The 22,470-nt window shown below is 37.3% G+C and overlaps 1 protein-coding gene across 12 annotated transcripts in view; it reads left to right on the forward strand.

The window, feature by feature from the left end:
- The first annotated feature begins 445 nt into the window (after positions 1 to 445).
- The window catches only part of PUM1 (pumilio RNA binding family member 1), a 175,256-nt gene continuing 153,231 nt past the window's right edge, over positions 446 to 22,470 (forward strand). For 3 of the 12 annotated variants that reach the window (XM_051987982.1, XM_051987984.1, XM_051987983.1), the window contains exons 1-2: positions 446 to 625; positions 5,632 to 6,008. In XM_051987982.1, the coding sequence (XP_051843942.1) occupies positions 523 to 625; positions 5,632 to 6,008 (480 nt within the window). In that variant the 5' untranslated portion in view covers positions 446 to 522. Of the gene's footprint in view, positions 700 to 5,631; positions 6,009 to 22,470 lie in introns of all 12 variants that reach the window. The other 9 variants (XM_051987986.1, XM_051987987.1, XM_051987992.1 and 6 more) reach the window with 7 other exon arrangements.

The raw sequence follows: 22,470 nt of genomic DNA on the forward strand, positions 1-22,470 counted from the left end.
AACATCAGATGGGCGCTAAATCCACCCTGAAATCGGGTCCGTGGGCACTTTCTACACCGAACAAAGGGGCCAGTTGAGAAGCAGGACAAAGTGTTACTGTGGGAGGCGGGGTCTGAGATAGCTAGGGGTGAGGGCTCCGACTTGTGGGGTGGGGGAGGGTGAATGGGGGGGGGTGTCGGACGCTTTGATCTCTTCCAGGCATCCTGCCCATCTCCCATCTCCCAGATGTGTGCTGGCATCCACGCCTGGGAAGGGTGTACTATCTGAGGCACATGCACGCACGCACCCAGACCCTGAGCCCGCAGCAGCCCTGGTGTTGTAAAATGAGAGTGAGTTTCCCAAGTTCACCCAGGCCCTTGGGTTGGCATAGCAACCAGGCAACCTGTTCCCGAGCCGGCGGCTGCCTCTCCTGCCTAGCCTCGCCCGCCTCCCCTCCCCTCCCTCCCTCCCGGACTCTCTTTCTCTCCCTCCCTCCCTCCCTCTCCCTCCTCTCCTCTCCCCCCTCCCCTCTCCTTTCCGCACATGCTGCCGCCGCCGCCGCCGCCGGAGCCAGGGCCGGAGCCGATCCCAGCATGCACCGCGCCAGCCCAGTCCCCAGTGGGCCGCCATGTTGTCGGAGTGAAAGGTAAGGGGGAGCGAGAGCGCTGGCGAGAGCCGATCCGGGGGGCTGAAATCCATCTTCATCCGACCGCTCCGCCCGTGAGTATCCGAGCCCCGCCGGGTCCAAAAGCTACCCGGGACTCCCAGTGAGCCGATGGTCCGATCATATTGGGGTTCTGGGCCGGCGGGAGCGGAGAGAAGGGCTTTGGAAAAGCCGCCCCGGCCCTGGCTCCCGGGGCTGGCGCTTCCCTCGCTCCGCTCCTAGTACATGTTTTGGAGTCAGCAGCAAGGCCCCTATTGTTATCGGAGGAGGGAGGGGACGCGGAGGGAGGTGCAAACGGGGAAATCCTCTGCCTCTAGGCCCCGGCCAAATGCATTCAAGGGTTTCTGCATTCACCCTCCCCCCAGCTCGGGGGTGGGGGGCGTCCCCCCACCCCGCCCCCTCCTCCCCCAGCCCCCCCAAAGCCCAGGGCTCGGGGTGCTCCTGCACATCGCATATGCGGGTGGGAAAGAGGGCTCGATTGTCTCCGTGGACATCTAGGGGCTGAGAAGCAGAGGCACCCCAAATCCGTCCCTCGGGGATGGGGGGCAAGCTGCGGGGGACAAGCCAGCCAGCCCTGGAGTAGGAGAAAGCTTTTGCCGGGGTAGTGTGGAGTGACCAGACCCAGCGAGTGGGGGAACTTGATGGAGGGAAGAGGGATAGATAATGGAAAAAGGTGTGGAAGTCCCCCTCAGGAAGTTTCGGAGGCTGGGAGGCAGTATTTGCAGGCTCTGCTGGCCTTTTGTTTACGTGGGGAGGAGTTGTTGGGGGGTTTGGGCAAGGGGGAAGCAGGGAGAGAAGTCCCTGGTTAGAAACAGAAAGAAAAGAAAGAGAGAGGGACCGAGGTTTTCTTAACTGAAAAGGGGCTCTACTCTCTGTTAGTTGCAAGGAAAACAAACGCTCACTCACGCACACACACACACAAACAAACATAATATCCTCTTATCCTGTGTATTACAATGCTCGACAATTTCAGCCCCGTCGATGTGCCTGGTAAACAGGTAATTTGTTATATTTCTAAGTTAACCCTTCTGTGCTCCAGGGAGAAAGAAATACACTTTGGTAACTTTCTTTCGAGAAGGAATTTTATTTAAACAGTTTCTCTCTTTGAGTGAAGATTTTTTTTTAATGAATTTTTTTTTTTTTTTTGTTATCTTTCGTGCAATCAAAGAGGATTGGTTGCTCTTCATTTCGTGCCTTCAGTTTCTGCTCATTTCCTGTTCTTTTCGGAGTAAAGCGAGTTTGTATTGGAGGGGTGGGTTTTTTTTTTTTTTTTTTTAGGCCTTTTCTTAAACAATAGGTTTGTAGTTTTCGATGATGTAGTTTTATATAAGTGAAGTGAGCGGTTTTGTTTTTTCTTCTGTGCTAATTTTAACTTCTAAAACACTTCTAAGAGCTGCTGATTCTTTATCAAGTCTGGAAAATACTCATTGGATTCTGAACTTTGATTGGTACTTTGTAGTATACACATTGTATTCATTTTGGCCAAGGCCACTCTTGGCTTTTTTGAAGTTAGCTTTTGTTTAGTTTGAGTCTCGGTTTTGTTGCTTAAAAATACATTTCTGACCCCAGAATGTTTGTTTTTTAATTAAAAGCATGTTTTAAGAAACTTGTTTTTACTAAAGCATTTAAAAGATTATTATGGGGGAAAAGTTTTCTTTGTTTGAAAGTATGCTGGTTAGGAAGATGATAATATTAAAAACTGTTTGAAAGGTTTGGGAAAGGACAGCTCTCATTAGAGTTCAATAGTTTTAAGTTACTTTATTATGTATACAGTTTCTTGTATCTTTAAAAACATATTACAAATGATAACTTTTCAGCATGACTTTCAGATATGTATGAGGAATTTAATGCAAAGGGTTAAATATTTTTCATTTATATGACAGTATTAACCTGTGTGCTGTCATTATTGGTATTTGCAGATATTGTGTATTTGGACTAAAGTTGATTGTTATCAGGCTATTTGCTCTTCTTTCTTCCCCAATCATCCCCCTCCTCCCCTCAAGTCCCACCTTTGCCAAGTTTTCTGCTCTTGTTTGGGATTGCCTTGCCCACATTAGGTGAAGCAGGAAGTTCCAGGGTGTACAGATGGCTTTACAAAAGCTGATTGTATTTTTAGACATTTTGATTAGGACTCTTTTCTCCATTCCCCCCTCCTTTTCCCAAGTCCCTTGTCAAAACAAGCTTGTGGTGTTCCTTATGGCAAGGCATGGGAAGAAGGATTGTGATTAACTGAGCACCACTTATCTTGGAGTCAGATCACCTGAAGCACTCTCCTTTATTATGTGGCCCTTCACTGGTGCTTAATCCTCTCTGCCTCAACTTTCCCATCTGTAAAGTGAGGATAATAAAACTTGAATCACTTGCCTCCGAGGGTTGTTTGGAAGTAAACACTTTGTAATCCACCTGGTAGTGGAATTGGATTTAGATAGGAGAAGTTAATTTCTGTTGGGGGAAGTTAAATGTGAAGCTGAGTTTATTTATGTTCTACCAAACATTTCAATTTCTGTTTTAAATATGATCATTGTATACTATAGTCTTCTTTCAATAGTGGGGACAAATTGTTGAGTATGTGATATGAACTGCAGTTACTCCAGATTCTGCTTGATGGTATATTCACTGTGTAGTCTTTTAGTGTAGAAAAAATAGAAAATGCATTTCTTCCAAAATGATAATGAATTTTTGAGAAAATTATGTTTGATTTGTTTTATCCTGGGAAGGAAAGTTGTTTTGAATTTGATAAAACTGTTGAAAGACGACTCTACTGTGGCTTTGGGCTTGGGCAAGATCTTCTCACAGAACCTGCACTCAAGACTACCCCCTAGCAGAGTTCTTCAAAGTTTGAATTGCTAGACTACAGTCATGTTGGAGAGAATCCCTTTTGATGTGGATTTTGAACAAGTTACATATTCCTTCTTACCAAGAGTTGGCTACTGAATTTGCTTTTAAAATAAGACGTTAGTTTGTTTCTGTTGTATAGCTTAGTTTTTCCCAATTAATATCTTGGAAGGCACTTTTGAAATATTGTAGTCATGGACTTTGTGTCATTTAAAGAGAAGGGAAATAATAATTTGGAGCCATCAGGATGAGAGAGATCTTTGGCTTTGAAATTGTACTTTCTGCAGTAGCTCTTGTCAGATTATAACATACAGTTGATTTATTACTTTCTAGCAATTGTTGGGCACCCAGATTGGGACAGGTGCTGAACCTTACATAAGAAATAGAATCCCTGCCCTCACTGAACTTTATTTTATAACTTAATTTTCACATCTAATTGTTAAGTAACTCTTTCTCCATTATGAAAACAATGACAAGCAGTGTTAAATTTTTGGAATTGTAGTATCAAGCAAAAACTTGCTACAATAACAAAAGTGAACTCAATTTGGTCAACTCTTGTTACAAGGTATACTAGAATCTTATTGCTAGGATGATTGACAAAGTAATTAAATGATTCATTTTATGGTTAACTCGATACATTTTGACTTATTGACATTATTTTTTGTATCTTTTTGTAAAGCCATCAGTTTAAATAAGATTGCAGGCTGATCTGAGTTTGGAATCTGACCACACACACTCATACTCACACATGTATATGTATACACACGTATATTTAATAACCCATACTTACTATTTCTATATAATTGGTTTCCTTTCTAATTCTGTGTATTTTATTTATTACATATCAAAACTTTCTGAGATGTCTATAAGTTTCCTTAGACTACCATAGGGTCCAGGACACACAAAAAAATTAAGGTCCCTGGCTCTGGGATGTCCTTTTGCAGTTCTGCCATCAAGAAGTTAGCTATATTTCTTCTAGGTGTCACCTATGCACATGTTTTCTTTCTAATGGGTCTCTCAAGTTTGCAAGATTCTGAGTTAGTGCAAATTGTGTGGTCCATAGTTTCATTGTATATGAAAAGAAGTCTAGTTTAAATGATTATTTTTATGGATAGTAAGTGAAAATGTACTAAACACCTCAAAGATGTCAGAATTAACTAGCTCACTTAAGCCTCACTAGTTGGAGCTGAGGAAGGTTGTGGGATTATTTATTATGCCCAACTTGAAGCTCCCATTGGAAGTAAGGAGAGTGGTCTCGGGCCATAAAGCTGAACTCCTTCAGCTTTAGAACTACTTCAGAACTACTTCCATGTTCTTTGTGTTCAAATATATTCTCCCACAGTAATCCTCTTAAATTTATATGTATGTGGCGGGGAAATTGCTGGCTGGTTGTTTATTTAAAATGTTTTTGTTGTAGTACTGTTGAGTGGTAAATAAACTATTATAGAAAACTGGTAATTGACAGATGATTTAATCATTGTCTATTGAATTTAAGGCCTCCCCCCCCTCAAGTTTTTGCACTTGCAAGGTGAAATCAAAAGTTTTCTAAGAGTGGCAACCCTGGATTCTTTGATATTCTCTGTCAGAATGCCAGCCACTATACATTTTATAAATATACTTGCAGCAGCTCGCATGAGTCTTCGTTTTGTACATGCTGTATGTGTATTTAAGTCATCTACCACCAGAGTTCCACTCAGAAACCTCATTTTGGCAGGCAGATCCTCTTGGTTTCTTGAAGACTATGCCAGTGAAACAAGCCGCTGGCAGCTTCTACCAAATTGGATTGACTTTGAATATAGGCCTGGCATCTGACAGTGTCTTTTATGTAAGGCCGAGGCCTAGCTAAGTTTGGATAGAGGCTCAGCACCCAAAGGCTTGACTGCCTGTCAGGTGATGAGATCTTCCTTTACCCAGGGCTTCCAGGTTGAATGGGCTTAGAGGGTGGAGCTGGGAGAGTATTCCTACCATTTGAAATGAATTTTCCTTTAAGTAAAAGTATTTTAAAACATGTAGCTACGTGATAGTGATCAGACTTAAATGCTTGTACTTTCTTGTTTCATTGGAAAAAGCAGGAAGACTTTTTTTCATCCTGCTGCATGTCATGGATCTTGTAAAAAGGGTTGATTCACCATTTAAAACCTGTGTCTCCTTAGGTGTTGGTGGAATGAGCGTTGCATGTGTTTTGAAGAGAAAAGCAGTGCTCTGGCAGGACTCCTTCAGCCCCCACCTGAAACAGCACACGCAAGAAACAGCTAATCCCAACATGCCTGTTGTTTTGACATCTGGAACAGCAGGGTCCCAGACACAGCAGCAGCCAGCTGCAAACCCGGCCCTTGCGGCAGGGACTCACTCAAGCCCTGTCCCAGGATCCATAGGGGTTGCGGGCCGCTCTCAGGACGACGCCATGGTGGATTACTTCTTTCAGAGGCAGCATGGTGAGCAGCTTGGGGGAGGAGGAAGTGGTGGCGGCGGCTATAATAACAGCAAACATCGCTGGCCTACTGGGGATAACATTCATGCAGAGCATCAGGTAAAGACACGCTACAATATTTCAGTTCTGAGCAATGTCCATTTCAGGGCATCTGCTTTCTGTGAACATCCTGTAAAGTTGGAATTATAACTGGAGTTGGACATAAGATAATTATTATTTTTTTTCCTTTAGGATGAGTATCCTCATTAGAGGAATGAAAGAGCAAATGGTCAATCAGTTCTCTTGGACTCGGTATTAAGGGGGCCCCCATGCAAACCGAAACAAAACATGTGTTTTCTTATTTTTTCATGACTTTTTTCTCTTTTCATGAAGATGTATGCTTTTAAGAACCTTCCAAAGTAGCTGTTTTCCTGCATGCTTTAACTTTAAAAATTAATCAGAAAAAAGCTTATTTTGGATAGGAATGATGTTTGCGTTGTTTATGCTCTCTTAGTATCAATGTGCAGAATGCAAAAAAATGGATTTGTTTAAAAAAAAAAAAACTACTTCTCTGAACTAGAGTAAGATTAGAAATGAGACAGGCCTGCCTCTTGTGTCTTGTGTTTGAGACACAAAAGAGTCAGTTTGCTTTCAGAGTTGTCTGTTTTCGCTTACATTTCAGCATATAAGTAAGTTCATTTTGACTTGTCTCCGTTTGTGCTCTTTTCATCTGAAAATGTTTTTGTGTAGAATGCTCAGACATAAGTGAACTCAAGATAATCTGTTTCTTAACTTTAGGGTTAGAAAGTCCCCTCCAGTCTGCATGTGGGGAGGGAGGACTGTAGATAGAATTTCGAAGAAAATTTTGCATTTCTTTGGATTGCAAATTCTTTAGTATTTTTGCAGAGTACAAATTATTCCTTTTATTAAGCCCCAAACACTTTTGTTATGTTTATTTTTTTTAAAGAATTCATCTACAATTGCAAATTTAAAGCTTAATTTTTTCTTAGAGGTTAAGAACCAAGATTGTAGTTTTTATTAGCACACTATGAAGCCAGCATATTTATTATCTTAAAAGGCAGGCATGAAAACTTTGTTTTATTTTAAAGATTCTGTTTACCAACAAAGAAACAAAAAACAAAAAACAAACCCTATTCACCTGGTCTATACTAATAGGCTTTAAACCCATTCAATGTGAGGGCCCTATTTGTATTTTCTACAGCATCTTGCACATAGATATTCAATATTGATTGAACAAATGAACTTTGGACTGTGTAGTAACAGTTAATTTTCAAAACTGCAGATATTACTCAATTCAGATTTCAAATGAAACAAACTAAAAAATGTTCAGTCTTACTGACTGATGGTTATGCTGAAAGAAAAAAAAGACATCTTAAAATTTAGATAGTGAATCGAATTGTCAGAAGAAACCCTAGTATCATTTTCCTTTATGTATCAGTTGCCAATTACAAAATATTTTCCTCTCCCAATCCTGTAACATAAGTAGCGCACATTTTGTTATTTTTGTTGTACAGCTAAGAAAATTGAATTTCAGTGTTGGTCAGTGATATGTCCCAGGATCACACACCTTAGATATGGATCTTTGATCCAAACTTGGGCCTTCTGATTCTGAGTCTAAGTGCCTTTAAGAGTCCTCCCTGGTGCCTTGTACTTAGCATATCTTTATTATTATGGACAGTGAGAGGAGAAGGAGGAGTTGTAATTTTGGTATAAGGAACAGCCCTTTCAGGTAACTGGGGTATAAAAGTTAGCAGGAGTAGGGAGTGGGATTTCCCTTCATAAAGAATTAATGTATTTGTTAAATTTAATAGTTTGCTTAAGAGAGGGAGTGAAGATGCAAAGTTTTGCATACATTTGTATTTATTGTCATTAGTAAGTATTTCTTAAGTAACTCTTGAGTGAAATATCCTTTTTGAAGTAGTGCTTTATAATTTAAAGAAATCATGATCTCATTTGGTCATCACAATGACCCTGTGAAGTAAATATTGCAAAAATGTATATGTTTGTAGATGTGTGCACATGTATATATATGCATGTATATATAGTGCTTGTAATTTCTTCAATGTAGGGAATTTCTGGTAAGAAAACTGCCTCTATGCATTCAGATCAGCATCTGCTCTGCAATTTCCAGACTTAAGGCATTTAGTTCATGCCCTGTCCAGAGGTAACTGGGCTCATCTGAGTCAGAAACGGGACTTTAAGGCTTGCTTTCCATCCTTTATAGCACACTATTTGCAAATAGCATCATCCCTGTTTCATAGATGAGGAAACTATGGCTTAGAAAAGTTAAGTAAAAATAATAATATATAACATTTACTAAGTGCTTTAAGGTACACAGAGTATTTTATCTGTGTTATCTCAGTTGATCCCCACAACACTCTATTATTTTTAAAATTAAATTTCATTTTATTTTCATGAACATCTGCCTTCTCTTCTTCCCGCCTCCTTAATCCTAATTGAGAAACCGAGGAAAATGAAACTGCTTATTGCAAATGTGTAGAGATTAGCAAAACAAATTCTGGCATTGTCCACATCCAAAAAAAATGTCTCAGTCTCCACTCTGAGTCTTTTACTTCTCTGTCAGGTGGAAATAGGCTGCCTGTTTTATCATCAGTAATTGGTCACTGTGATGATCAGAGTTCCCTAAGTCTTTCAAAGTTGACTATATTTACTATATTATTGTTATTGGTTCTGCCTTTTTTGTGTCACTTGACAAAAGTTTTCTCAGGTTTTTCAGAAATCATGACTTTAATTTTTTTCTTGCAACACAAGTAATATTCCATCAGATTCATATAATAGCTAGCATTTTTATAATGTTTTAAGGTTTGCAAATTCCTCATAACTCTGGGGAAACAGGTACTATTATTATCCCAGTTTTATAGTTGAGGAAACTGAGGCAGAATGTGATTTGCCTAGAGGCAGGTAGCTAATCAGAACTCTTCCTGAATCCAGGCCCAGTGCTCTTTTACAGCTGTTCCCTGATTGATGATGGACATCCTCTTAGCTAAGTTCTGATTCTTGGCTGTCACAGAAAAAGTTGCTTCAAATATTTTTGTATATGTATGCCCTGTTCTTTCTTCGATCTCTTTGGAGGGTATAGACTCAAGAGTACTATTGCTGGGTCAAAAGATATTTACAGTTTAATAGTTTATTTGTCTGTTTCAAATTGCATTCCAGAATGACTGAACCAGTTTATATATCCCATCTATAGTGCTTTAAAGTACCTATTTTTCCACACCTCTTCCAGCGTTTGTCATTTTTGCCAATCTGATCACTGTGAGGTAGAGCCTCAGAATTATTTTAATTTGCACTTTTCTAATTATTAGTGAATAAGAGCATTTTTTTTAATATGGCTATTGATATTTGAATTTTTTTATCCTCTGAAAATTATCTGCTGACAACCTTTGACTAGGATAGTAGATATTGTTATTATCCTTTTTTCTAACTGAGGACTAGGAAACTGAGGCCTAACTTAGTTCCTAAGTGATTTGCCCTGAGGTAAGATTAGAACTGGTGGCTTCTTGATTCCCAGAGCAGTTAGCTGGTAATCAACAGGACCAGGAATCCTGTGAATTTGAAAATGTAATGCTGCCCTATATCCCTATCAGAGAGAGAATTGGGGAGATTGATTGTAGATTAAAGCATATTTCACTTTTTTGGGGGGAGGGGGTGCTTTTTTTTCATGTTTTTTTCCCTTTTGTTCTAGTTTTTCTTTGGTTACAATGTGACCAATGTGGAGATATTTAAAATGATTGTACATGTATGACCTATACCAGATTACTTGCTGTGTAGAGGGGAGAGATGAGGAAACGAGAGAGAAAAAATTTTGGAATTCAAAAGTCTCAGAAAAATGAATGTTGAAATCTATCTTTATATATAATTGAAAAAATAAAATAGTATTGGAATTTTTAAAAAAGGCACAACATTAAAAAAAGGACTTAATCCTAGCTCCCAAGGTAATTGGGTGAGTGCAGGAGGGAGAAGAAAAAAAAACCTCAGAACTTAAACTTAGAACTCAAAAACTTAGAAAAATGAATGTTGATATATTTTTCCCATGTTTAAAATATATTGGATTACTTGCCATCTAAGGGAGGGGTTGGGGGGAAAAGAGGGGAAAACAAAACAAAACACAAGGTTTTGCAAGGGTTAATGTTGAAAAATTATCCATGCATATGTTTTGAAAATAAAAAGCTTTAATAAAAAAAGAAAGAAAAATAAATGTTGAAAGCTAACTTTACATGTATTTTGAAAAATAAAATAGTATTGAAATTTTAAAAAATGTGTAACATTAAAAAAAAAAAGGATTTAATCCTAGCTCCCAAGGGAATTGGGTTGGTGCATGCTAGTGTGTGTGTGTGTGTGTACAATATAAAGTATGACATAGATAACTGGTCTTATAGGAGTTCAGAATGCCAAGGATAAGCAGGGTCTGGGAGCAGGGCCCCAAGGGGAAGTAGAATTGGCCCCAAAATGAAGAAACACTCTTGACAGAAGGCAGAAATAAACATGATATAATCTAGAAACAATGAAATTACATTAGATTTTAGACACTAGTGGGAAGCATCAGGTTAGTGAGGTATAGAGGGCCAGATCATGGAAGGCCTTGAATGTGTGGGTGTATGTAGGTTTTTAGAAAGGTGAATATAGCAGATTAATTGGGCATAGAGAAGGTAATGTGATCCTTTAGGTGTAAGGTAATCTCTTCCCTCCCCCCAGTTTTGCTTTTTTCCCCCCAGTTATACATGTACATTAATTAAAAAAAAAAAACAACACATTTCTTTATGAGTCATGTTGGGAGAAAAAAAATCAGAACAAAAGGGAAAAACCACAAGAGAAAAAAAAACGAAAAAAAATGAACATTGTATGTGTTGATTTACATTCAGTCTCCATAGTTCTTTCTCTGGGTACAGATGGTGTTTTCTATCCAAAATTTATTGGAATTGCCTTGAATCACTGAACTGCTGAGAAGAACCAAGTTTTTCATAATTGATTATCGCACAATCTTGCTGTTACTGTGTACAGTGTATTCCTGGTTCCATTTGTTTTGCTCAGCATCAATTCATGTGAATCTTTCCAGGCTTTTAAAAAACCAATCTGTTCATCATTTTTATTAGAACAATAATATTCCGTTATTTTCATATGCTATAACTTATTCAGCAATTTCCCCAATTGATGGGTATTTACTCGTTTTCCAGTTCTTTGCCACTACAAAAAGAGCTGTTACAAACATTTAGATGTAAGGTAGTTAATTAAAGAGACCTTAGGGAAGAATCACTGACAGGGTGTGGAGAAAAAGAAAGAGTCAAGAATGATTTCATAATTTCTGCTCAGGTGACTGGGAGAATGATGGTGCTGTGGAAGAGGGAAAGTGAAAGTTAGAGCTTTTCTTGGGCAAAGGATCCTATCTGTTTGAGATATGTATATCTGATGATATGGTGACATTGAGGTAGACTATTAATGGGATATTCTCTGGGGGCCTAGATATGGAGAAAAAATAATATTGTGTGATGGAAAAAACATTATTTAATCTGAGGTCTATCTTGGAGCCTTGGAAGTTGGGCAGGGTCTGTCACTTGACTTCTGACTTCCAGTATCTTCATTTGCATATCGCAGAGGAATAATTCTTGTACATAGGTATGTTCTAGAGTCATATTTTAGGAACAAAATTGATAATTCGAGTCAGGTGAAGGACCAGAATATTTTTAAAAGGGTCATATGGAAGGGCTGGCAAATAGATGCTGTAGAAAGAGCAGTAGATTTGGAATTAAAAAGACTCACATATCTTCCTGGATTCAAATTTCACATCAAACACAGAGTAGGTGTGTGTGATTGTATGCAAGTTACATAACCCTGTGTGCCTCAGTTCCCTTATCTGTAAAATGAGCTGGAGAAGGAAATGGAAAACCATTCTAGTATGTTTGCCAAAAAACAAACAAACCAAAAACCCCCACCCCAAATGGGATTCTGAAGAGTTGGACAGGGCTGAAATGATCTAACAATAATATGGAAACAAGCTTACGCTTACTCTGCCTGGTCCTGAAAATTGGGAATTTGGAGAGAAGCAAATTTAAGTGAAATGTGAGAAGATATTTGTAATTCTGAGTTTTCTTTAAATTATTTAGTTAGTGAGTCTTATAGCACTTAAATATGATTTTGTTATATACATGGGCTGAAGATGTAGATTTGAGCATCATTTTCACAGACATGATAATTTAATATACCATTTCGGTATAGTGCCTGCTATGTGCCAAGCACTGTGCTTAAGCACTGGTGGATAAAACAAAGAGGCATTATACAGACCCTATCCTCAAAGAAATTTATAATCTAATGCAGAAGACAACAATTTCTTCAGTGTTTGGTAAGTTCTTCAGGTAAAGGCTGCAAGGCTATTTGTTGTTAAGAGTGGATTCTTTAGATATAGGAGGAACTCCGAGTTTTCTTTCAATTCTGAGATGGATTGGCTATGGTATTCTTATGCCCTGTTTGTTCTCTTGTCTCCTATCAGGAAGAGGTTTTAAAAGCTGTGCTAGTGGAAGATAAGCCATGGCAAGTCTCATTCTATTAGAATTCTTACTCACAGATGTATGCAAGAAGAGTGTGTGTGTGTATGTGTGTGTGTGTCTGTGTCTGTGTGTCCTCCAGGATTACATTTGAGAGGCTCATTTCCATAAGTTGGACACGAACTGTTGTGTTATTTTGGTCATGATAAATCATGAAACATCTGATAATGTATATAGGATTTTGACCTGCATTGGTGCGAATGAATAAACCAATGGAATCATAGACTTTTTGAAATAATGAGGAATTGATAAAACTTTAAAAAAAGATAACACATTGACTTTTTATTTATATTTAGTGATAAATCTGTTAAAGAAAATGGAAGGAAGGAATAGAGCATATCTTTCAGGAGGCTGGGAATGGTCCAAAGGAAAACTACAGCCAAGAGAGAGAAAGTTTTCTTTGAGGGTATAACTTGTTCAGTCCTGCAGGTGTTAAGTATAAATTCAGTGCTTCAACTCACGTTAAGGTTATTAATATATGTGACATTTGCCTTCATGATTAGCTTTATTTGGGTCACTTGGGGAATAACATCAGATGACAGTTTATGAGATAGCCATCAACAAGTTTTTCTTTTCTTTTTTTTTTAAGCAGCCTGTCTCTTTTGTTACTTATGAGAACCCAACTACTGGGTTAGACAAATGTAGAGAATGAATGTTAGTAGAATCCTTGAGTACTTACCATATTGTAAGCTCTACTGTGGAACAGTTAACAGTTAGGAGGAGCAGGGGAAAAAAGCTTTGGGGGAAGGACACTGAAGCAAAATAAGTTATTATGACTCATATTCTCCCATGAAGTGCTCACCAGAAGAACACTTCTAAGTAAAGGCTTCTGGTTGACTTATAAATCTGAATAGTACTGGGAGGTGTCCCCAAAGATCCTTCCTTCCTATCTTTACTATTTGGAAGGACCTTAGAGGACCTGGGTTCAAATTCTGACTGTTAGTAGCAGTGGGATCCTGAGGAAGTGTAAGTCCACTTTTCTTAGTCTTAGTTTCCTCAGTTGTAAAATGTGGATAATAACTAGACTATTTAATTAGCTTATGTTATGAATAGAGTACATTGGGAACTATAGAAATATGATTTTTCTTTGTATGTGGATGACTTGATAACATGTCCACATATGAGATAGTCTCTAAAAAATAGCCACAGCCAATTTTAAGTTTCAGACTGACTTATATTATAGTCTTCCAACATGCTTCCCAATTATCTTCCCTTTTTTGTGATTGTGCCAGTGTTGTAAATTATAATTGTCACCTCCCAGGGTTGTTGAACTTCTAGGGTTATGGTGTGTTTACTTTGTAAACCTTAAAATGCTACTTACATGTGAGCTATTACTATATAAGAAGGTAATATGTTACTAAGAAAGAAAGTGCAAAATAACTTGGCTTTGCTTTTTATCTTCACACTTAAAAAGAGTTGTCTGCAGTATATATAGTTTCTTTATTTGTAAAACCTTGAATTGGATCTGAAGTTCTTTTAGCACTAAATCCTATGACAATAATAAAACATCTACTCTTTATGTAGCACTTAACAGTTACAAAGTGTTTGGTAGCCTCAACCTACAATCCTCCCAGCAGCCTATGGAGAGAGTAAGGAATGTGCTCTCATTTGACTTTACATAAACTGAGTCTCATTTCACAAAGTAGAGGTGGAGCCCGAACTTGTACCCATGATGGCCAGAGTGATCAGTGTTGACCTTACCTCTCATTTCTGAAGTCTTGTGTTTTTTACTATAGTAGCCATTTTTTTTTAAAGGCTGTGCTGTTGTTGTTGTTGTTGTTGTTATTGTTTTTTTACTGCATATATTGTCCAGAGGAATAATTTTTGAAAAATTCCATTTTTGCCTACATAGTGAATAGTTGCATAATAAGATTATTTTCATGAGGCCAATTAATGATCTTTGTGACCTTTGTACCATTTCCTAAGAAATTTGGTACATTTTGGACTCTGTCTAAAAAGTATATTTGGCATGAAGAATGAAAAGATACATTGAATTCCTTAAATTTATAATAAAGTAATCTGGGAGTGGCAGGGATATAACTTGTTATACACAGAATTGCTCCAGTTGTTATCTTTGTCCATAGAAGTTACTTTGAACTGTTACCATAGAAGGTGAAGATCTTTTAAAAATGACTGTTGTAAAATTGTCTTAACTCCTTGAGATTTACTAATTTTATGCTTGAACTCCTACATTTCAAGATTACGATCATTGCTCATTTTATGTAGCTCTTTTCATTATTTTCCCTTTTTTGGTTTGCTTTTTCTTACTAGCACAGCCAGATCTTCAAGTATGAAGATGAGTTTCTCTTCCTTCCCTCAACCCCCAGTATGAATTCAAATCACTTTTAAAAATTTGGTCAAAATATAGGCAAATAACCAATTAAATCTAGGCCTTTTTCACCCCAGCCTTGACAAGCTATTAGCATATAATCTTATTGATTTGACAGTTAAACACATATTCGAAATTTGCAAATGTATATTGAATTAATTTACATGTTACTTTACAGTCATAGTTAGAGTCTGAAGCCTGTTTGGAGATTTGAAACTTAAGAAAAAGGGGAACCCTTTTAGGATATTAATAGGGAGTTTGAGTCTGAGAAATTTTGGAGAAAATTAAAATACATGCAAACTTGTTTTTAGTGCTTAAGGCAGTTACTTTGAGAACATCAATCAAATGAACATTTATTAAGCACCAACTGTGTGTCAGGCACAGTGTCAAGGCTGAGGTATCAACAAAAAATAAAGTCTAACAATTGAGGCAGTATAGACATAAATAAGTATACACAGAATATATAGGAAATATAAATACTATGTAGTTTTGCAAAGGCAGAGGGTAGGAAGAGAAATGTGTTTCTTAGGAACTCTGGCTTAAGAATAGAGAAGGACCTCTATTGAATCCTGCCCCAGACACTACTAGGCAAGTCACTTAATTTCCTCAGTCTCACTTTTATGATTTGCAAAATGGAAATGAGAAGAGCATCTGCTTTACAAGTTTTTGTGCACATCAAATGAGAGTATTTTATAAACATTGAAGTGATATATAAATGGTAGTTATTCTTGTCATTATTAAAGAGGCTTAAACAGAAAACTGTGGGAAGAGTTGTTTTCCTTATCTTAATCATTTTGCTTAAGAGATGGTCAGCTTTTGATAAGCTGCTCTGGGAGATGTTTTTCTCTTTCATTTTTCATTGATATCCTTTGCTTTTAGATCATCTTTGTTTTTGACTATATTCTTCCCCTTCCTTTTGCAGAGATGGCTTGTTAGAAAGAATTTTTAAAAAGATAAAAAAACAGTTCTATATAAGTAATCAAATTATCAATTATGCTTGGGTGTATGTGCAATAGTCCACATTCCTAATGAATTACTGCATCTTTTCAACTCTTTGAGGGATAGTTTTCATTTAGATATATGAAATAGGCAAGTGAAAGAAGGAGAGTTTGCTCTTGGTGGTCTGCCCCCATTCATACTCTTAGTATGTCTCTACTCTCATTTGCTTGGTAGTTAATAATCTCAAGAGATGACTTTTCCCTGAAAAAGGAAATGCTGGACAGCTAGTTGGTGCAGTGGATAGAGCACCAGCCCTGAAGTCAGGAGAACCTGTGTTCAAATCTGGCCTCAAACACTTAACACTTCCTAGTTGTATGACCCTGGGCAAGTCACTTAACCCCAATTGCTTCAGCAAAAACAAAAAAGGAAATGCTGAAAAGAATCTGTCTACTTGGCTTAGGAGGGATTTCCCAAACTGGTGACTGAGTAGGAATACTTTCCTGAATATATTGCTTAGAAGTCTCATTCAGCATTTGAATTAGAAGCCTTGAACATAGTTTATAGTCAGTCAGTCAAGTCAGTAAACATTTATTAAGCACCTATTTTGTTCTTGAAGACTTTGGGATGCCAAGAAGGGTAAAGGACGCTTGTTGCCCTTGAGGAATTCACAATCTAATGTGGAAGACAGTATGCAAACAGCCACTTATAGATTAGCTTATATACACGATAAGAAAGGATTTGAACCCAAATTCTGGACTTCCCAGTTGAGCACTTTGTTCCATATAATAATTGAATGCTCTGTGCTGATGATTCTTTTTTTTTTAATAAAACTTTTTATTTTCAAAATATATGCATGGATAATTTGACAACATGGATTCCGCATAGCCTTGTGTTTCAGATTTTCTTCTCCTTCCCCCCATCACCTCCCCAGATGGCAAGCAATTCAATATATGTTAAACATGTTAAAATATATGTTAAATCCAACATGTACACATTTATACAATTCTCTTTACTGCACAAGAAAAATCAGATTAAAAAAAGTAAATGAGTAAGAAAACAAAATGCAAGCGAACAATAAAAAGAGTGAGAATGTTATGTTGTGATCCATAATCAGTTCCTACAATTCTTTCTTTGGATGTAGATGGAAAGCTGATGGCTCTCAAATCTAATCTCAAATGCTCACCATCTCTTCCCCTCCCCTTTCACCACCTCTTCCTCTCCCCACATCCAATTTGTTGCCAAGAATTGTCAGTTTCACCTTTGCAACATTTCTCAAATACACCCTCTCTCTCTTCTGATAGTGACAGGAACCGTGCCAAGGCTCTCACCTCCTCATACCTTGACTACTGCAGCAGTCTGCCATGGTAGGCTTGCCACAGATCTCTCCCCATCCTCCATTCAGTTGCAAGACTGACTTTCCTAAAACATAGCTCCATACATGTCATCCCCCACTCAGGTGACTCCCTGTCATGTCTAGAAACATATGGTATTCAGAGTTTTTGATATTTCATAATGTTTCCCCCACCCTTACTACTTACCTTCCAGGGCAAATCATATGTCCATCCAAAGCTCCAGTTTCTTCTTTAAATTGGGAGCAAAAATACACATAATACTTATCACTGAGGATTGTGGGGGTTCCAGTGATATATATGTAAACTATTTTGTAAATATGAGCATTTATAAAACACTTTTAGGTTTTCAAAATGATTTACAAATGACTCATTTTGTTTTTACAGCATCCTTGGGTGCTATAGTCATCCCCATTTTATAGATGAGAAAACTGAAGGAGACAGCAGTTAATTGACTTATCTAGGATTACCTAGCTAGTATATGAAGTTTGATTTGATTCCTAGTCCAGCATGTCACCTGCTTTTCCATTTTTTAGTATGATTCAGGAATATGCCTCCTGGTAAAATTGTCAGAAAAATGTTTTATCCATTCTAAAAATATGCTTAATAAAGCCACATTCTTCCTTTAAGCACTACCCTCAATGTGGAAAGAGGTATATTCATTAAGATACTATTCCTTTGGGACCTATGATTTATAGGAGGAAAAGAAACAAAGCATTTATTAGGCAGCTATTATGTTCCAGGAACTGAGAGTGTTTTACAGAGATCATATTTGATCTTCACAACAACCATGGGAATGGGTGCTATCATTTTTCCCATTTTACAGTTCAGGAATCTGAGATAGATAGAAGTTAAATGACTTACTCAGAATCACAGTAAGTAGATGAGGCGTAATTTGAACTTGTCTTCCTGATTCCAGTCTTGGTTCTTTATTCACTGAGAAAGTTAACTTTTTCTAACAAGCTCTACTTGTGTTACAGGTAGTGATTTATATTTTTCAGTATGTAAAAAAAAAATTAGCTAGTGGTGATAACTGGAGTTTATTGAAGTGGCAGGTAATATGGCCAAACCTATATTTCAGGAAAATGATTTTGGTGGCAGGTAGAGGGTGATTTGGAGTAGGGAGAGATTGGAGGTAAGTAGACCCACTGCAATCAATCACTGAGCTTGAGGGGACAGGGAATTGCACCAACTTGCTGATAGTATGCGATGAGAAAAGGGTAGGGTGTGAGAGGTGATCAACAGGCCTTGATAAGAAATTTGATAATGAAGGGTTAGAGATTCTGAAGAGTAGAGGATGACACTTAGGTTATGGATCTGGGATTCTGGGAGGATGGTATTCCCTGGACAGTAATAGAGAAGGGAGGAGATGGGAAGGATTTAAGGGGAAAGATAATGAGTTCTGTTTTGTTGGAAAGGCAGATGGAGATGTGAGATTGAAGGTCAGGAAAAAGGATAGGGCCAGGTAGATAGATTGGAGGATTTTCTTTTTTCTTTCTTTTTTTCTGTTTTAATTAAAGCTTTTTATTTTCAAAACATATGCGTAGATAGAAAACTATCACATTCATGTCAACATTCATCCTTGCAAAACCTGTGTTTCAAATTTTTCCCCTTCCCTGCTCCCTTAGACAGCAAGTAATCCAATATGTTAAACATGTGCAGTTCTAATATACATATTTCTAAAATTATCATGCTACACAAGAAAAATCAGATCAAAAAGGAAACAAAAGCAAACAACAACAAAAAGAGTGCAAATACTATGTTGTGATTCATACTCAGTCCCCACAGTCTTCTCTCTGGGTGAAGAAGGTTCTCTTCAGCACAAGACCATTGGATCTGGCCTGAATTGTTGAAAAGAGCCATATCCATCAGAATTGATCATTGTATAATCTTGTTGCTGTGACCAATGATCTCTTGGTTCTACACATTTCACTTTGCATCAGTCTCTCCAGGCCTCTCTGAAATCATCCTGTTGATCATTTCTTATAGAACAATAATATTCCATAACAGTTATTTACCATTATTTATTTAGCCATTCTCCAACTGATGGGCATCCACTTAGTTTCAATTTCTTGCCACCATAAAAAAGGCAGCCACAAACGTTTTTGCACATGTAGGTCCTTTCCCTCCTTTATGATCTCTTTGGAATACAAGCCCAGTAGAAACACTGCTGGATGAAAAGGTATGCACAATTTGATAGCCCTTTGGACATAATTTTAAGTTGCTCTCCAGAATGGTTGAATCAGTTTACAACTCCACCAACAATGTATTAGTGTCCCAGTTTTCCCACATTCCCTCCAACATTCATCATTATATTTTCCTGTCGTCTTAGCCAATCTGAGATGTGTGTAGTGGTATCTCAGTGTTGTCTTACTTTGCATTCCTCTGATCAATAGTGATTTAGAGCACCTTTTTATGTGACAACAAAATGGTTTCAATTTCTTCATCTGAAAATTGTCTTTTTGTATTCTCTGACTAATTATCAGTTGGAGAATGGCTTGAATTTTTATAAATTTGAGTCAATTCTCTACATATTTTAGAAATGAGACCTTTATCAGAATCTTTGATTGTAAAACATTTCCCCCAGTTTATTGCATCTTTTCTAATCTTGTCTCCATTGACTTTATTTGTACAAAAACTTAGCTTAATATAATCAAAATTCCCCATTTTGCTTTCCATAATGTACTCCAATTCTTTGGCCACAAATTCCTTCCTTCGACTGGAAAAATTTCAACATAGGAATGATAATTAAGTTCATAGGAATTAAGTTCATAGAAACATGAAGAGCTTTAGAGGGAACAGAGAGTCCAGGACAGAACCCTGAGGGAATGATTGGGATGAGAGCCTTGCAGGGGAGACTAAGGAGAAGTCTAATAGAACGAGAACCAGGACAGAATAGCATCACCAACATCAAGAGAGTAGAGTATCAGCTCCGTCAAAAGCTACAGAAAAGCTAAGAAAAATGTAAATTGAGAAAAGGTAATTTTGATTGGTCATTTTGAAGAGAACAGTTTCAGTGAAGTGATGAGTTCAGAAGCTTCATTTGTTAGGAGTTAAGAAGACAGAGGAAAAAAAATTGCAGATGGACCTTTCCAGTGAGGTGGAGAGTTCTAAATGTTCCCTCAGGAGCATAAACCCCTCCAGTTTGAATAGAGGCAGTGAATGCTCAGGTGAAATTGGAATTATATATTTTATTCACCAAGCATTAATTAAGTATCATCAGTGTGTTAGGCGCTAGAAATACAGAGACCAAAAGAAACATTTCAGAATAGATATTCATAGTGTGCACCAACCATAATTTCTTAGTCATTGTATCTTCATAAGTAAAGTGAATCATGTAAAGTATTGATATGCATGGGTGATGTGATATACTTGATTCATCTTTTTGATTTCTTGATTCATCATAGTATCTTTTGATAACTTTTTTGCACAGTAACTTTTGAAAGAGGCAATAAATTAGACAATGTGCTTTGGTGTCTTATTACAGGTTTTTATCCCCCTCTAATTTGTCCTATTGGGCAATTTTTTAAAAAGGAAAAATAAAATCCTTATAACAAATACATATATCTGCCAAACAAATTCCCACATCAGCCATATCTAAGAATCTTTTCTAAGAATTTTTCAGTACATCACTTTTTTGATAGAAGGCAAATATCTTATTAAAAGTCCTGAGAAATTGAAACTTCTTTCAAAATCTTTTCAGTTTTTGTGGTTGTTGTTGTCCTTGTATAAATTGTTCTTCTAGTTCTGTTTATTTCATCAGTTCACAGAAGTCTTTCCAGTTTCTTTTGAACCTGTCTATTTAGTTATTTCTTCTTGCACAATAATATTTACTCTATTATATGCACACATACATATTTATATATGTACACACATCATATTTTGTTTGTTATCATAATTGGGTTATTGGAGGGATAGTCCCTTAGTTTTTCAATTTTTTGCTACTCTGGAAAGATCATCCATGGATAATTTTGTACATGTGTGTCTGGGGTATAGCCCTGGCATTGGTATTGTTAGGTCAAAGGTTATGCACGGTGACTTTTTAGATATAGTTCTGAGAAACTTTTTATACTAGCTGTATCAGTCAGTTGCAGTTTTATTAGAAATACATTAGTAGTTTTTCCACTTCTCATACATTTGTCATTTAAAATTTTTGTCACCTTTTCTGTGTTCTCGAGTATGGAAGATATCACAGAATTTAGTTTAATTTATATTTCTGTAATTGGAAGTAATATGGAGTATTTTTCTATATGGTTGTTGACAACATGGGTTTCTTCCCGTGAAAACTGTGTATTCATATTCTTTAATCATTTATTAATTAGTGATTGGTTCTTGGTCTTATGAACAATGAATTGGTTCCCTATATAGTTTGGATATGGAAGTTTTACCTTATTTCACTTAGTAGTGTATCTGTTAGCCCTAACAAAAAGATGATTCATAAATTGCTGGTACCACTCTTCATTCTTTCTTCCTCATTTTTGAGATATTATCTTTTGTTCTTTATCCTACTGTTCTCATCCACTCAGTTACCTTTTGTTTCTTTTTTACTCATAACATCTCAGCATAGGATCTCTTTATTACTGACTTGACTTACAGGTCTTCTGGCTTCCATTCTTCCCCACCTTCACTCTTTGGCCAGTGTTTGCCATTTGGCCATTTTTCTTACTCACAAATTGGTCATATCACTTCCCTCCTTTAAGCCTTTTCTATTTTCTTTTGGCTCTTAGTAAATTTTAGCCTGGTGTACAAGTCTCATTCACAATCTAAGGTTAGTGATTTTATTACCTTCCATGTGCTCTTTGCTTTTGCCAAACTCAACTGTTCATTTCTTGTACCTCGCCCATATTTTACTACCTTGATATTTTACTTTCAGTTTTGTTATGCTGGGAATGCATCACCTACCTTTTCCCTCTGAGAGACTAGTGAGGGTGACATAGTAGACATAGTCAGAGCAATAAGAGGAAGCATTGTATCCTAGCTCCCTTGAAAACTGTTCCAAAGAAAATCACAGATAAAATCTGAAGCTTCTAGGTCAGAGAAAATGGGTACAGTTCAAAAAAAAAATCAAGTGCTGAGGAACCACAGTGAAGTTCACATAAGACTTAATAGCTTTAAAGGACTTAATACATAAAAGACTTAATAGTTTAAAGGAAAGCATGGAATACAGTTTTCCAAAAAACAAAATATAGGAACAACTAAGAATATCATACCTAAAAAATGGAAATATAATACTATAGGACAAAGTTTCTTAAAGTGTGGGTTGTGTAACTGAATATGGAGGTCATGAAATTATTATCAGTAAATATTCCCATTATCAGCAAATGTATGTACACCTACCTGATTTCTGGGGTGAAAAGAGTTCACCAGTAGAAAAAGGTTAAGAA

The sequence above is a fragment of the Antechinus flavipes genome, chromosome 3 (assembly GCF_016432865.1).
Source record: "Antechinus flavipes isolate AdamAnt ecotype Samford, QLD, Australia chromosome 3, AdamAnt_v2, whole genome shotgun sequence".
Lineage (NCBI taxonomy): Eukaryota > Metazoa > Chordata > Mammalia > Dasyuromorphia > Dasyuridae > Antechinus > Antechinus flavipes.